The sequence below is a fragment of the Siniperca chuatsi genome, linkage group LG11 (genome assembly GCF_020085105.1).
Source record: "Siniperca chuatsi isolate FFG_IHB_CAS linkage group LG11, ASM2008510v1, whole genome shotgun sequence".
NCBI classification, from domain to species: domain Eukaryota; kingdom Metazoa; phylum Chordata; class Actinopteri; order Centrarchiformes; family Sinipercidae; genus Siniperca; species Siniperca chuatsi.
In genome coordinates, this window is record NC_058052.1 from 20,454,524 (window position 1) to 20,472,597 (window position 18,074).

The 18,074-nt window shown below is 39.4% G+C and overlaps 1 protein-coding gene and 1 long non-coding RNA gene across 2 annotated transcripts; both read left to right on the plus strand.

Annotated features, from left to right (window-relative positions):
- On the plus strand, positions 1–9,956 carry si:ch73-52p7.1 (uncharacterized protein LOC100321084 homolog). Its single transcript, XM_044215087.1, has 2 exons — positions 1–127; positions 7,169–9,956. The coding sequence occupies exon 2, from the start codon at positions 7,234–7,236 to the stop codon at positions 8,038–8,040; it is 807 nt and encodes a 268-aa protein (XP_044071022.1). The 5' UTR covers positions 1–127; positions 7,169–7,233; the 3' UTR covers positions 8,041–9,956.
- Positions 9,957–10,311: 355 nt separating this feature from the next.
- On the plus strand, positions 10,312–17,665 carry LOC122884498. Its single transcript, XR_006379903.1, has 3 exons — positions 10,312–10,527; positions 12,730–12,829; positions 13,080–17,665. It is a non-coding gene; the product is annotated as an uncharacterized LOC122884498 (long non-coding RNA).
- Positions 17,666–18,074: the final 409 nt, after the last annotated feature.

Here is an 18,074-nt window from a genome sequence, read left to right on the forward strand (position 1 = left end):
ATTTAAGTTACAGCTTCCTCTGTGGGATACTGCCCCCATCCTGACGTCAGTTGGATGAGGGATTTTCCTCAGAAACCCAGCCTCAAACTGACGCATTCACATATCAGCTCTTCGGCAGCAACTTAAGGTAAGTTACACACCAGAAATCTGGAAAAACTTATCTGCATATCTGTGTACTAGCATTAATGACAATTTAGTGTAATTTAACAGCTGTTAAAAATGTATGTTTGTGTCTTGGTTTTTCTACTCCTGTAGTCTGTAAAAGAAAGAGAAAGCCAAGCCTGCTGTATATTCTCATATTACATTACATAGCTTATGCATTCCTGTGTCTGTGTTATGTAATAGAAACATTTTTCGCAAATCTGTTCTGATGGGAAACTGTAAACCGTGTCACAGAGAAACACCACAACTGTTTTATGATGCTGGATGGACAGCTGACAGATCCTTTATTTCACTGTAGGATGTCAGTTGTCATCCTACTGTGAACCTCTGATTTTCTCCTTAGAATAGATGAGACAAGTGGTGAACGTACTCATTTCAGTGAGTTTTAACAGGGCAAACTTCACCCCTGACCCACAAAAAGGGATTTGATAGCCTTGTATTTGAAGTTTGAGTCACCTCAGGTCCAAGTCAGTTAGTCATAGCTAAGCCAGATATGTGGTCAGACACTCATTCACTTTTAGCTTAGTGGGTGGAAAGTCTTTACACCCAGGACTCAGAAAGAAATCTATTTTCCTGTCCTATAGGACTGTGATACATATTGTACTCTTGACTCAAGGAGGTGTGGAGGGAACAGTTTTGGGACCTGAGGAATCCTGTCAATCACCCTTTCTTGTCCATCTTCATACATTTCCACCAAGCCGGGTGGTCATGACAGTAAAACTGGTCTTGATCTGTCAAAAGAATGATACTTGTACAGTATGTTGTCATTCACTGTGTGTTAATGCTATTCAGCATCATCCTCAACTACCTATCTGCCCTTTGCTGTCATCATTAGTTGGCATAGCAACACACCATCATATGCACTGCTATTGTTGTTGTTGTTGTTGTTGTTGTTGAAGCTATAAGGTGTGTTTCAATAGAAACCCTAGAAGCAGTTGCGATTGTTTTTTTTTTCAATGAAAAAGAGTCAACAAACTTGTATCAACTTGTAAACGCATATCCATCTTGGATTATTTTATTCTTTCTCTGCTATTTGGAAACAGCTTGCTTCATGTCTGACCTCTTAAAGCAATTACTGCAGTTTCAAGAAAAATGTGTTCTGCAAGGTCGAGTGCTACCGTTTGAGGATAAGTGCATTAGCCCAGGATGGCTTGACTGAGTATGGGGAGGCCATGATTAAAGTCATTTGTTTTTTGACAAAAACAGAGATGTTTTTAAAGGAATAGGACAGAGCCAGGCTAGCTGTTTCCCCCCTGCTTCCAGTCTTCATGCTAAGCTAAGTTAATCTCCTCCTGGGTAGCTTATTTACCGTACAGACCTGAGATTGATATCTCTTCTCATCTAACTCTCAGCAAGAAAGCAAAGAAGCGTATTTCCCAAAATGTCAAACTATTGCTTTAAAGTAACTATATCAACAAGTCTTCTGATGACAAAATACACTTCTATTATGTCCACGGCACACAGAAGCGTTTTCTGATCTGACGCCCCTATTGTCAGGACAACTTCATTTGTAACTAATGAAAAATAAATCTTCTATGATGTGACAATATGGTTAAGGTTTTGTTAGGTTTAGGCACAAAAACGACATGGTTAGTTTTAGACAAAGATCATGCTTGGGTTAAGATGACTTTTTCATTGTGGTCAAGAGACCTTTGTCGTCATGATTACAGTAATAAACACATGCTTAAGGTTTGGGAAGGATTGTGGTCATGCTTTAAAAAACAATAATTCATCATAATTACTACGGCTGCTAGAGGGCTTTGTCACTTGAGCTTAAACACATGTTGTTTTTGGGGACACGATGCTGTCGTTCTTCTTGGGAGGACAGTCTCAACTATACTGTATGTTCCTGGTGATTAATTAAACATAAGGTTACATTGTTTCTAATTTCAGCTTTTATGTGGTCAAATAGTGAGATCAATATGTTGGAAAGTGAGGAACCAGAAAACACTTAAAGCTCAATTAGACGATATTAAATTTTATTAAATGTATATTTTGTATGCCTGAAAGGTAGCTCTATAAAGTTGCTTGCTTGCTCCTATGCAGAGGGTGGACCCAGAGCCATGGCACAGAAACATGTTAGATGAATCAAAAAAGTCTACAGAAATGTCTCAAACTGCTCCTGCAGCATAATCCACTTCTCTGAAGTTATTGGGAAAATAAATTTATGAAGGAGGTCAAGACTGGCCATATTCTATATTCCAGTTATTGTCAACAAACTCCATGAAAAGACCAACCCAACAAAACGGTAGTTACGACTTCACCAGCCTGTCTGTGGCACTTAGAAACACGCCTATTTGTACCTACTGAAAACATACATCTTTAATTATTAGTCACAGATATATAGTTTTAAAGGCTTAATAATTTCTTAACATAGCCGAGCACTGTTGAATTTAGCAAACATTACTCAAATAGGATCAAATAGTGCATTTGTTGGGGACTATTTTCAGCTGCAGATTTGGTGCACTAGTGAGTATTTAAGACAGCAGAATGGTGTATGTGGCATTGACTCAAAATAAACTACAGTTCCTGTGGTCATTGTATTGAAGAAACGTGTCATGGTGTATTTCACTTATGTGTTTTAATAGTTTTGGGACAACAATGGAGTTCTGTGGCACAGAGAAATAAGCTTTGTCTACACAGACAATACTTATTAGTAAGATCAAGTCATTGATGTTTTGGTCTTTTCATGGGATTTGTTAACAATAAGAAAAATACAAATTATCATTAGATTTATCCTTTAAGCACAGCTGATCACCTAATGCACATACCACTGCTGTCATGAGTTTAATAGCTTCTTTTTCATCATTAAAAAAATCTTCATATAGTATTTTATCTACTGTATTAGCATGCTAGCAAAACACAGAAAAGTAAAGAACCCTAAACGCCCCAGTGGTGGGTCAGTAAGTACAAACTCATGCACTGCAGCCAAACAATGTTCAAACCCACAAAACTGTGTTTTAAATTCTAGCGGAGATCCCAAAGTTTTAAATTATACCAGGGTGAATTTTGTGTATAGATGAGGCACAAGCCATCTACTATGTTTCCATTTCATGGAATGGTGCAGCAACGAAAACCATGGCATCTTAAATATTTCCCTCAGTGTAAACATCATAGAGCTTCAAAGAAGAGCTGAAACAAACTGATACAGATGATACTGTCAGACAATGTGGAATAAGAGGCAAAATAAAAGAGACTGGATGTTAAATATACTGTAGATGATAACTCACTTCTGTTTAAAGTCACACAAGGCCAAAGGAAGAATGTAGCGGTCAACTCTGTCCTAGGCTTCAAAATTAGGCAGAAAGTAATATGGCCTGATATTATTGCCAAACCATAAAATCTACCCAGACCTTTCCAAGATTTCAAAATAATGTTTTCCCTGGAATCTCAAAGCAATCTCCACAGTTATAATTTTCACTGTGTGTGTGTGTGTGTGTGTGTGTGTGTGTGTGTGTGTGTGTGTGTGTGTGTGTGTGTGTGTGTGTGTGAATTCAATGTGGCTGCCCAGATCCAAACAATGTATCCCTAACAGGAAGAACACACCCATTCCAGACTGTGTGTGTGTGTGTCTGTGTGTGACAAAGTGCTGATATAAACCAGCTGTCAGTACATCCACATCCCCTCACTTCACGTTTTGGTAAGAAAATATTTAAAGGATGAGAAACACACAGGGGAGTGACATCAGAGCATTTTACTCCAATAACAAGAATCTCCTGTATGAAAGTTGACCTGAACTGTCCTGGGCTGGGTTTATTTACATGACCCTTGCATTTTATTTTCATATAAAAAGTGATGGAAGAAGTATTCAGATCCTTCACTTAAGTAGCAGTGTGAAAATACTGCATTCAAAATCTTACTTAAGTGTTATCAGCAAAATTGGTGCTAATTTTAACTACTTTATCTACTGTTTGGTAGTTTAATCTACAGCAGTCCATCATATTCTATAAGCTCACCATATGTTTGTAGCATCGCTGTCCTGTGAGAACCACATATCTCTAAAAAGTCCACTTTTCATGAGCTCAGAAAAACAATGGTAGAAATAGTTTAGTTTATCAGAAAAATTCACATTCAAAATCACCAAATTTGGAGATACATGGTTTTCACTAGACAGGAAGGCTATGAAAAATAATAACCTGAAAAGTAACTAAAGCTGTCAGACAAATGCAGTGGAGTAGAAAGTACAATATTTGCCTCTGAGATGTAGTGGAGTAGAAGTATAAAGTTGCATAAAATGGAAATACTCAAGTAAAGTACAAGTACCTAAAATTTAAGTAGTAAATGTACTTAGTTACATTCCACCACTGCATATAAACATTGCACTCAGTCATTAATTTAATCGGTAGTTGGACTTCTGCCACAAATATAACAAATTGTATTACTGTATGTGTTGATGTACGACAACCCACAGTGAAATGGAACAAGTTCATACCCCTCCCTGGGGTTAGTCAAAAGTTCTTGTTGTAAATCATTAACTGGAGCAAAAGACATGGTGACGACAGATGTGTTACCAAAAGATAAAATTACAACATAAAGTCACTCCTGGAATGTAATGTACTTTATTAGAGTTTGTAATTAATTCCTTTCCAGCGCTGGCATTGAACATCTCGTACAGGATATTGTATCAGTTACAGTTCAAGTGTATCCAAGAGTGACAAAGGGTCAAACATCAACACAAAGACAAGAAAATAAAAACATTTCCACACAGAGAGCCTGATTAACAAGTTGAAATCCAGTCAGGCATCAGAGAGCTTCACATCACAACAGTCTGAACTAATGATGACAGATTCTGCCTGTCCATGCCAGTGTCCCTTAAAGAGCTGGAGGTTTTGGCTGATATAAAACCAGGCCTTTTATAATCTTGCCAGGTACAAATGTCAAATCTCTTAGAAACTGCCAACAGAATGCTAAATCTGTGGCGTACTCTTTTAAGCTTAAATCACACTTTCTGTGTTGCTGTGTTTAATGTAGAGTAATGAACATGGGAAGGATAACACAGAGATGAAGAAAGACAGCAAAAACTTAAATGAGAAAATAGTAAAGACTAATGGACAGATACTCAAATGAATAATGGTGTTGTTTTATTATGCCAGCCACAGCTGCAAATACAAACTTCATGTGCGTCTGTGTTGAGAAATCCTAAAATGAGAAGACATTAGTGCGGACACATTTTGTAAAATACTCTTTCTTTGGTTTTCGCAGCTGCAGCCCTGTTTTGTGCAGCTGCTTTATATCGATCACACTCCTCATTAGCTGGTGACTGGCAGAGGCCTGAGAGATACTTTATACATTTCCCTCACCTCCACTTTCAACACCAACTATGAAATCACAAACCACACAGATTTTACTCAGATTCTTTGCCAATTGTTCTGTGAATTGAATCCCTGATGTGGAAGCATTTACTTCAGTGGCTGCTGTCAGATTAAAGCCCTCAAATATAACAACAGAAAGTCTAATTTTTCACAGACAGACTGATTGACAGCCAGGCTTCTGACTGGCTCTTTACTTCCTTCCATAAATCATTGCTTCCTTACCCCCTTCCTTCCTTCCTTACCTACCCCCTTACTTCCTCCCCTTCTTCTTTACTTCCTTATCTGCTTATTTCCTTCCTTACCTCTTTACTTCCTTCCTTATTCCCTTACTTCCTTACCTCCTTTCATCCTTACATCCTTACTTACTATCCTTACCTCCCTACTTCCTTCATTCCTTACCTCCTTATTTCCATACATACTATACACACACACACACACACACACACACACACACACACTCATCTTTACCCTAAATTTCTTTTTACTTTCTGTCACAATATTATATCAGAGGACCCCAAAACTTTTGGATGCAAAGTGGCAAAACAAATCCCAGTGAAAATCAGTTTTAGGGTGCTTTCACACCTGTAGTTCAGTTCATTTGGTCCATTCAATTGATATTGATTGAAAAATCAGTAAAACCCAAAAAAGATTGCACATGTGAAACATGGTAAGGTAAAAAATGTCATGAGGCAGAGAGGTAGAAAGAGAAAGGAAAGCACGGACACAAAGAGTAACATTTGGAGACAGCCGGCTTAGGTGAGGCGGCAGCATGATGTGACCTCATTGTCGCTGGATGCCTCTCCCATGTGTCCACCCTGCTTTATTGCCTTTTCAGCCTTCCAACTGTCACAATAAATAATCTCAGTTAAAACCTCTCTATTTAGAAAACAACATTATTAAACAGTTGGCAACACAGACAGAAACAGTGCATTCAACCACCTCTGGTGCTGCACCTCCTCAAGAAGCTTCACTTTATAGTTGGCACACAACCACGAACACACACACAAAGGACACGAGATTCCCAACAACTGCTTCCTTCCTTCCCACTTCCAACCTTCCATACATATAAACTTCCTTCCATCGTTAATTCATTATCTCCTACTTACCTCCTTACCTCCATCCTTCCTTCCTTACTTATTTACTACTTTCCCTCCTTACTTCCTTATCACCCTACTTAACTTCCTTACCTACTTACTTCAGTTGCTGGGGAAACCTCAGGAATGTCAGTGGGGTCATATTTATGGATTTGCTTGGAAATTTTAAAGCTATTTCCTCGACAGATTCAGCAAAATATGTGTTAAAAACATTTGACAAGCGCCTGCGATCTCTGATTAAGGCTCCATTTATATACTAATATAACACCATGAAAGGGGCTATTCAGCATAATATGCACTTTCACTTTAGATACTTCTGTATCTGGTCTGTTTTGCTGCAATACATTTGTACTTGAAATGCAGGACTTTTACTTGTACAGGGTATTTTGACATTTTTGCATTACTACTTTTACTTAGGTAAAGGGTCAGAGTACTTCTTCCACCACTGGTTGCCTTTGCACACAGGCCAAACTTAATATGGGATGAAAGTTAGTTGGTATCTCTGAGTTTAGGGGGTTGATCATAAAGGTAGTGGGTGTGTGTTTTTCTTATCTTTACTTTTTTTTCTGATATTGAATGTGTGTGTTGTCTTTTTTATAGGCTCACACACACATCCACGCATGAACACCAATCAGCATGCTACCTGAGACTCTCCTCCAGCAGTGATGCCTGCCCTCAGCCCACCTGCCCCGCTCCTCTGTGTGCTGCTGTGTGTGTCGATGGCTCTGCAGCGCTCTGACATGCGCCTGGCTTATGTGACCCACAACAGCTTTTTCTACTACTCCTGCAGCCAAGACCCGCAACCCTGCAGCGTCTCATCACTTGCAGACTGCAGATGCAAGGACATCCAGCTTTCCACGCTGCACCGCCCCCAGTCGCACTCGTCTCCTGTTTTCCGGATGAGACGTTTAACTGTTTGGTTCACGTCGCCGTTAAACACGGCACGTCTGCTCAACAATTCGGAGGTGAGGCACCTCACCCTGATCCACTGTGGCCCTGGAGGATCCAGAGGGACAACTTTTTCTGCCCTGGAGAGACATTTTGCTGTGCAGCACCTGGAGAGGCTGACAGTGGTGAACCTGTCACAGAGGCCGGGTCCAGATGCAAACAGAGCCAAGAACACAGACTCAGACACTGACCCAGACAGAGATAATGGTGCTCACCTTGACACAAATACATACAACAGGGATAAAGACACAAACCTGGACCTGATTTCGGACATGAAGAGAGATTCCTTGGCTTTGTCCTCATCCCAGATCCAAGACATCTTCCTGGGCAGGGAGCTGGGAGCAGCATATCACGAACAGGCCAGACTGGGAATCATCCACAGCTCTGTGCTGGAGTGGGGAGCAGTGGTCAAAGCCTACACAGTCCAGACTCACATAGACAATGACGGCGTGCTGCCCTTCCCTGACCTCCACCTGCCAAAATTACCAGAGACATCTGTCATATATGTCAGCTTTGTGTACTGACACCAAGTTACTTTTTGATGAGTATAGGAGGGAACAACAGGAGGAAGAAGATCCAGTGTACAGCACCTGCTTTTCTACGATAGAACACTCCTGGACGAATGAGGGACTACACCGTCTTATTCAGCACCTGTACACAATCACTTTCTTGTTCACCAGAGATCCTAAATTTTGGATCAAATTTAAGAATTTTGAGTCCTTTTTGTTGCAGGCCTACACATCTGATTTACATTTTTGACTTAAGAATAATCCCTTGATCCTAAAATGGGAGATAAAGTGGTCATTAGTTTACAGATTATGTTGCATTTAAAGTTAGGCTCTTAAGTAAGTTTCTTCAAGCTGCATGTTGGAGGAAGATTAAACAAAGCTGCTCCTTGATACAGAACCAAGCAAAAGTTTGAGAAAATGTTTAACATTTGTAATTAAAGTCATTCAGTGTGTGTTATTTATAAAACTTTGTAAGAGTGAACACTGACACAATGAAACTGATCAAAAACTGTTTACAAAAGATCCTGGTAAACATACTGCAGTAATTTTCTAAAAGTGGGGAAAATTGTCAAACTTTCTTGGATAGAAACTGAGAAGGAAACTAAATGTGTCTGGGAGATTTTCCATTTGTTTTCAGTAAAAGCACATTTTGGCACACACACACGTAAAACAATATTTGATTTTCTTGTCCAATAGCTTTAATCATTTTCCCAAGTGTCCGAAACCTTTGCACAGATGTTCAGCATGTTAGAACAAAATAAGCAGCTAATGAGAGACCCTCGGAGGGGCCAGAATAACCTGCCAACCCATCCAGCTGAAGTGTCCTTTGTTTCTAAATCCTGTTTGTCCTAAGTTGTTGGTGTTAGCCCCAAAATGAAATGAAAGTGGGTGGCCGGGTGGCTCTGTTAACCTTGTTTTTCCTCTCTTCCACAAAGAGAGAAAATGTGAACTTCCACCATGAAGTGAATCCCACAAAAGCTGTGATCCGGTTGCTGAATTCACACTGAAAGTACAGTGAGGCTGATTGTTTTTTCAGCTTTTCACACTGCCACAAAAGATCCAGTATCCCATGTATTTGAATAATCTGAGACCTTTTCTAGTTATGTAGTTAAATGATGACTCAGGAATTTCATCATTTGGACTTTGGGTGCAGCATGAACTCCTCCCAGCTCTGCTTTTGCATTTCTACAGCTGACCCTGACCTATGACCTCTGGTCCCTGTGTAAAAGGTCACAAAGACTTCAATAAATTATATAGTTAATTTGTTATTCGTGGCTGAACTTGGGGCAGTGGTGGGCGGGAGGTCGTCGGTTCAGTCCCTGGACTAGCAGGAAAAATCTGGGAGGGGAAAGTGAAATTGCCACCACTGAGGTGCCCTTGAGCAAGGCCCTTAACCCCCATAAATGTGTGTAACTGTGCGAATGTGATCAGGGCGTTCCTGCTAAAGAGAGGCTTCCTCTCAGTGAAACTTCCCTGAATAAATAAAGGTTAAATACTAATAATTAAAAAAATACAATAAACAAGTGGTACTAGTGGCATTCCAAAGAAATGCGTGATGCATGTTTGCTTCCATGATTAAACCACAAGATGGCAGCAGATACATTTGAAGCAAACTGAAGTGTTGAGGAAGGACTGAGCTGATTGACAGCTTGAAGAAAAATGGTTGTTGTTTTTTCTTCTTTGTATTTAAGTTTTCTACAACTCTAATCCAGTAAACATAAAATTTAACAAATGTGTCATGACACATCTCAGCACTTTAAAAGCTTGTGAGGAATATTATGTTTTAGGATAGAGGTAGGCCTATACTGTTAAGAGTTAATAAAGTATGACCTGATATTTATTTGTTAAAAACAAAAAAGACAAAGAAATTGACAGTGTCATCGCTTGCATTTGTTTACAAGGAAAACAATAAATAAATTATTTACTTATCACTCATGGCTTGTGAATTTTTTAAAATATTTTGTTTCTCTACTTGATTTGTCCAAATTAATCAAGAGTCAGTCACACAAAATCTGGATTACAAAAGCATTTTGGCAAAAATATCCTCTGGATAAATTCACCCTTTGAAGGTGTGGTCCAGTCAGTTGGATGAGTTAACGTGGCAATTTTAATTTTAATTTGATGTTTTTGCTCTTTTTGTTGTTGAATTGATGCCTGTTTTACATCTCCGGTCATTGTTAGGTACAGCTGCATTTGTCAGGTTAAAGCCTCGTGTGTCTTTGGTTGCATTTGTCAGTTTCATAATGATCGCAGTCCTGTTTAAAGACGTTTTGTGTGTGTTGTGGGTGTGTGCTGACACCTGCTATAGAGAGCTGCTTATTTGCATGATAAACATGCAGCCCATCTTGTTAAGCGCCCTGTGAATGCAAACTGATGTCGCTCGTTGATCCTGCACCTGAGAGGTCAGCACCCGAACACACACCGGGGGCAATTACCGAAGAAATCACCGGCGGTGCTGGTGAGGCAGCCGGGCCGCTCTCCTTATGGAAATCAAGCCTAAAGGTCGGTATGAACCGTGACCTCCACTTGGGATAATCTGAAGACAAACTACCGCCAGTAAAAACAAATCAATTACATGTTCAGTCTGATACTCATGATGTATAGACCTCTCTGAATGCACACTGTAAATATTTATGTGAGTCTAAAAAGGCCGAGACTAAATCGGATTGATGTTAGGTGGGCGCTCCCTCCTCCGCACCCCTCCAAGTGAGTCTTTAACCACGCTGCCGCCGTCTCCTCACCGGCAGTTCAGCAGTAAAACATTTTTATAATCAGACGTTATTGTTCGCCGCCTCCTTGTGGGAGATGCGCCCATGTTCATTTTTTAAAAGGGCAAATCAGCCATAATTCAGTTTATAAACTGCAGCGCGCAGGGGAGAAATGCCTGGATGAATATTCATTAGAGCCCGCCCGAACTGCCACGCTCGGTGATTCATTGGGCATATGTAAATATCACTCACTTTAATTGCCCCTAAACTGACTCAACATAATGTTGTCATTAGCAAATTATTACTTATTTGTGATACTAATGGTACGGTATGGCGCGCAGTGCTGAGGCTCCACATATATGATTGCAATTACAGCTCTTTTTATTCACAGGACGGCTGCGGAATGTGATGGATCTGGTGTGTACGCGCGCGGCTAGGGTGCCAACATTTAATTTCACCAGCCATTAGACGCAAACACACACACACACACACACACACACACACACACACTGAATTCGGTTTTATGGACATTTGAATGTATTGTTAATGTATCTGTATCATCTGGACTGACTTCAGAATTAACAGGAAATGATTTCTTCTCTCAAACTGCTTAAGGCTATATTTAGTTTCTTGTACAGTAATTCAATCATTATTAGTGTTTGAATTAAATTAATTTAAACTAAAAATAAAGTTAGTTTGTAATAGAAATGTATTTGTATTTGCCACAAAACATCATGCTGGATAAAAACTAAATGCATGTTTTGTGTAATACTAAGAAAAATAAACTAGTGGTTTTAAAGATGGGATGTGGGCAAAAAGATAGACAATCAAAATGTTTTTTCTTCTTAACAAAACATACATACAATTACAGATTTTGAACTATAATTTCATAATTATTCAGAAACTGATGTTTAATTGAAGTCCTTTAAAAGTGCAGTTCAATTAAATGTAACTGGAATCTGCATAAAAAAACATTTGTGAATTAAATTACTTTACTTCAAAAACATTGACATAGTGCCCAGAGAATTATTTGATAGTTTGATATTTGCAGTTCAATGTTTATCTTGAATGTTTCATCAAACATTAGGGTGTATTTGGACGGAATAAAAAGCACAAGAAAAAGGATGATTTATTTCCCCATCTTGCAAGCAGTGTGCTCATTCATAATATAGTCTGGATAAAGACCAATAAATAAAATGCATAGTGGGCCAGTTGTGAACAGGTTAACAAAGAAAAGTTTACAAAAATCCATGGAGAAATCCTAAATACGCTGCTGTCCTAAAATGTATTTGAATAGTTTGTCTTGAGGGAGATTTGAGGAAAAAGTGACTCATTTTATGTTAATTTAAAGAAACACTGTGAGGGATTCCTAGTACTTTTTGTGGCTATACAGTTGTGAGATTTATTCATTTGAACACAAAGAAAGTTTAGCTTCAGAAAACAAAGCTCAGCATCAGATTTCCGACATTTACCTAAATCCTCTGACTCCAAACTCTTCCACGACTCAGCCAGAGGCTGTCGCAGTTTATTAACTATTATTTTCTAAAAAAAACAACAAAAAAAACCCATCCCTGCTTGTCACAGTCTGCACAACATGACACGGCTTGGAGTTGTTTTATAGAGGCAGCAGCAGTTTGAAACAACAACCATGACCAAACAGGCCCACAAAACAGAGGGAGAGAGGGAGAAGGACAGGCAGAGACAAATAATGATGTGTGTGTGTGTGTGTGTGTGTGCGTGTGCATCTGTGAGAGAGTGTGAGGGAGCTAATAAAGTAATGTGATGGATGATCTCCTTTCTCCCAGAGGGACCAGCACCATGTAAATTGGCCCACACAATGCATTATGGATAAGGCAGTTGAGATTATAGCTTGTTAATGTGTCCCTCCCTCGTCCCCTCCCTCTCCTCTCTCCCCTCTCTCTTCTTGCATCTCTCTCTTTCTCTCTCTCTCTCTCTCTCTCTCTCTCTCTCTCTCCATCCCTCTGCTTTGGCTCAGGCACTGACATGGTCACCTCATTGTCGGGGCGCGTGGGTCTTTTAGGTGCAGATGGAGAGGGAGAGGAGCTGTACTGCAGCGATCTGCCAGCCTTAGTGGAGTAAGTTTGTGTGTGTGTGTGTGTGTGTGTGTGTATACTTATATTACTCACATTGTGGGGACAAAAATCTGTTCACACAGTCACATTATGAGGACTCGCCTGACAAAAACTTGGTCCCCACAAGGTAAACTGATCAATTTTAGGGTTAAGGTTTGGTTTTAGGTTTGGCATGTAGTCTTCAGTGGATAAATGCAAGTCAATGTAATGTCTTCCTAAGAGACAAAAACAAGTTATTGTGTGTGTGTGACAGCGAGCCAGCCACCAGGCAGCCAGCAGAGACAGTGCATCAGCAGGGGCCAGGGCTGTGGACATATGTCTCCTCCGTCCCTCACCCACCCACACCCCCTTCAGTCCTCCTAAGAGGGTGCCAACCCCTCGCATCCTCCCTCCGTCCCGCTTCAACTCAACTCCCCCCACACTGTCCAGAGACCTGTCGGGCCATCTGTTGAAGCAGGACCAGAGGAGCTGGTCTACTGGTCTAGAGGAAATGCTACTGTAGCATGGCTATGTGGCTAGCCTGACTGTCGCTAACTATCAGGGGTATTTTATGTGTTTGTGTGTGTGTGTTTGTGTGTGTCGGGGCATCTCAAGGAAGATGGTCCCTTGCACATTTGTCCAACAAAAACAAATTGTTGTATTTTTGGGAGGACTTTTATCATCTAAGCTTGGTCGTAAAGGACCATACCATTAAAAAATGTGCCTATATAAGTAATTCATGAGAAAACAGCACATTATTTCTCATATATATAAAAAGTTTAATTTATAAGCAATTTAATACCAACATAAATTTAATACACTCAGAGTTTTTTTTTTGTGCAATCTAGCCCCGGTCAGACATGCACCACCATCAGTCTGATGACAGTTTAACATGTCGGTCTCGTGTCTGAATAAGCACCCTGGTCACAACGGCAATCCTACTAGGTCGGACATTTCCGTATCACTTTCAACACGGCAGAAGTCTGAAGAATTGAATGCCTTCAGATTGTTAACGTAAAGGCTTCAGCAGCACAAGCACAAGGTAGAATTTGCTATCTAATAACTTGCAAAAATGAAGTGAGTTCACTGCTAGAGGTGATGGTGAGCGTCAGTCTAGGTAATTTATCACAGTGATCATTTGGTCATCTTTTTAAAAAATTGTCAACGTTTTGTTTTGTTTGTTTGTTTCATCACATTGTAATGTCAAACTGTCCTCATTGTCACATTTAGGGATGCTCTGAGCAAAAAAGTGACATGCGGAAAAATCAGCACAATCACAAGCTTTGTTCTCAATAAATTAAGCTTCTGAGACAAAGAACCAGCAAACATGGGCATTGTGAAAATGATCAAAAGCAGCATCCTGTACACACCAAATGTTTTTTGTTTTTTTTTACCTGCATTACCATGTGACCAAAAATAAAGGGGATACATTTTTACTGTGATGGATCCCTTTTCTTAAGTAAATTTTAAATCAAAACTTTCATAGTTTAGAGGTGAAACCTTCGACTAAAAGCTAAGAGCCAATCTTAAACCTGCAGTGCAAAACCTTTGTCTCCCCCTTCTGGCAGTGAGAGTAATTACCCAAACACTGTCGATGCATGCTTATGACACATGCCTACAGTCAGTAATGGAAAGGACATTTACTCAAGTACTGTACTTAATAATAAATTTGGGGTACTTGTACTCCAAACAATCAATCGGTTAATAATTAATTGAGCTCCACCTAAACCAACGACAACAGTAAAATCCTGCTTTTACATTAAAGCATCAGTAATAATAATCTAACGATATAATATATAATAGTATAACAGTCACAGGGGATATTTCTCTGCATTGAGTAGCTATTTTTACTTTTAATACTTTAAGTACATTTTCCTGATTATACTTACATACTTTTCCTTAAGTAACATTTTGTATTTTTACAGTGTGGTATAAGTACTTTTACTTAAGTAAAAGATCTGAATACTCCCTCCACCGCTGCCTACAGGGAGCTCGCCCCAGGCTCGTGTTCAGAAATAGTTACAGAGAAAATACAGAGATATTTCCACAATTCCAAGACAATAATCCAGAGTAAGATCTACATAGCTGACTCCATCAGGCTTATAATACTCCATCAAAACTTTTAAAATGATGAGGAAAATAATACTTTTATTCTGCACCTTTCTAAAAGCTCTATGGATGTTTTTTGTTTTTTTTAAATATTCGCCTACATAAACGTGTTATCATTATAACCTTTACTGCAAAATACAGAGAGATTGACCAGGCGGTGATAAGCTTAATCAGCACTGTGTGAACTCATTTGGCAATGGCTTGAATGTAACAGACGTTCATTTATATGTAAAAGTCCCGCACTCCAACTTTAAAACTTGTGGTATGCTTTGGAAAATGGTCAGCAGGGATGTAAAACATATGCATTGTATACTCAACTGGCCAACAATATTCAAAACCAGCTGTATGGTCCTTTAAGCAGTCTTATAAACAAGTGTACAGGAACCAGCAGGAAAATGGCTGAATGATCCCACTGAGAGCTCAACACCTGCACACACTCAGCTCAACGAAACGGCTGCCCTCATAGGCTGCAATGTCTTTCCCTCATTTTGGAGATCTGCTCTGTAGATCTGGTCTGTGTTAGCTATAGTGTACAGAAACCTGATACATTTAAATGTTCCTGCATGGAGATATTTAAGCATAGCTGTGGCATTAAACACACTCCATCCATTTCCAGACATTTTTTCTATTAATAAACAACAAAAACATGCAAAAACTTTCAAAATCCTTCGCAACTCAAATGTCACATCCTATATTCATATTTCTGTAGTTAATCAGTTAAAAAGTTGTAAAAATCAAACAGGAATAAAAATATTTAAATACTAAAACCACTAACACACTAGAGTTTAAATCATTATTTTCATTACTGATTAATCCATGAATAAATTTCTATCTTTAAAATCTCAGAAAATACTGAAAATGCCTTCAAATAGTTTGTTTTCTTGAACCAACTGTCCAAAATCCAATTTACAAGAATAACAAAACAGAGAAAAGCATTAAATCCTCACATTTTAGAAGCTGAAACCAGAGAACTTTTGATTAATTTTTGGTGATACATTTTCTGTCAATTGAATAATCAATTAATCAACTAATCGCTTTAGCACCAGACAAGTCTTTCGACTGTCCATGCTGACAAAGCAGGGCAGATTCTTCTCAACCTTGAAAATCACGGTTATAATGGGGGTTTAAATCATGTAGCGTGTTCCCGGCTCGGTACATCTTATTCGGGCAATCTAGACTAAGCCAAGCGAGTTTAGCGAGGTCTAGTGTGTGTGTGTGTGTGTGTTTGCGTGTGTTGGTTGGACCCTCCGCGGCTGTGTGTGTGGGTGGTTGCCTCCACCCATTAGAACGGGTCATCTCTCTCTCATGGAAAGTTTTCACGGCTGTAGAGCGGATTAGGAGCAGGGAGAGAGAGGAGGCGAGAGAGGAGGAGAGATTATTGGGCCGGCTGGAAGGAGGAAGGAGATAATCACAAAAAGAGAGCATTAGCATCTACACTTCAGCGTTTGTTTGTGGTATGTAGCTGACACTCATCCGGAGTGCCCAGGTTTACAGTGAGTGCAAATGGAGGAACAAGTGAAGGCTGGCATCTCGGCACAAGTGGCCTTTTAACAAAGATGAGAGAAGGTCTGAAGAGAAGAGAGAGGAGAATGTTGGGTTAAAGTGAGACTGTACTAACACAGTTATAATTACATATTTACACAATACCACTAGACCTTAAAAGCGAGGAAATAAGACTGATGTTTCCATCCAGCTGTCAAAAGCTGGGCTTAAGTTGTACATGTTGTTGTTGGTTCATGCACTGATTCAAGGTTCAAAGCCAAAGAAATGCCGCAAACAATGATCTACTGGCCACAGACTCACAGTTAGCTGTGTGACCATTTGTAGAGGGTGAGATGTGTTGCAGGATTTAGTTTCTGACCAAAGATACTTTTATTGTTGTGAAATAAACTATTCACCAGGCCATCAGCTCATGCCAACCAATTTTCTGCTATTTACTAAACACAATTTATTGTGTAGGCTACTTTTCAATTAAACAACAAGAATTCAGCTACAATTCAATTACATTTAAATTGCTGAATATCTATTTCAAAACACACTTTGAGTCACTGAACCAAACGCTCTTTCAAAAACACACTTGGAGTTTCTTGGAGTTTGGTCCTCAACAAACCGATTGCTGACAGAAGCGTCAGTGCTCATGCTTAAGCACACAGCATGTTATATATAGTGAAAAACACTGACAAGTCAACGATGCATACAACTTGAATGTGTGAAAAGTGTAACTGAAACTCAGTGTTGCACGGTGAGCGATGCCCTGTGAATTAGCTTGAAGATACCACAAGATTTGGTTCCAATCTGACACCAAGTAATACAGGCCCAGAATCACCAAGATCAACACCGATTTATTATTAAAGGCTGCTAATGTACTGTCATGTAGGGAGAGCGATGTGATTTATGAGGTGAATGCATCATTAATATGCTACTTCTGAATACATCGCCAAACATCATTTCTTTTTACTTTCTTTTATACTGTTAATGATTTCATCACATGCACGTTAAGACCCAAGACCGTTTATGAAGGTAAATAAATGTGTACTGTGTGTCTTCTCTGAACAAATATGGTGATGGCTACGAGCATGCACACAACAGCAGCAGAGACAGAAAGAGTGCATGCACTAAGAAGAGTTTTGCCCAGAATGTGGTCTGAGATGAGTCCTTTTTGGTACCAACTCTAATATTGCTATTTAAAACAAGACTTAGTATCGGTAGTATCAGTGCTTTAGGTATTAATCTTTGCACCCCTGCATTAATCTTTGCACCCCTGCTATGAATAAAAGTACCGCCATTTAAAAAAAAAAGTTGTGTTGTTTGTTGTTGTTTAGTGTAGTAATGAAATCTGAAGTTTCAGATGTTTCTTATTAAATTCAACGTAGCCTTTCAGCTACCGCATGTTCTCATTTTCTCTCTTTCAAGTCATTGCTGGTCACCCTGTATTATTAGTGTATGCTAAAATTTGCTGGTGCACCAGACAAAGCTATTCACTGAGCTGATTTTGGGGCCTAACATCCCATCGTAAAACACCAAAAGGTAAATGTAGTGTTTTTAGGTTTAAGACATAAGTTACCATGCTAGCTATTAGGACCATCTTCTGAATCTAGAAACAGTTTTTTATGTTATAGTATTCTGTTGCTGCTGTGATTAACTTAAATGACAAAATAAC

What these genes read in the sequence shown, in the direction of transcription:
- si:ch73-52p7.1 (XM_044215087.1), top strand. Translation starts at nt 7,234, where the DNA reads ATGCCTGCCCTCAGCCCACCTGCCCCGCTCCTCTGTGTGCTGCTGTGT.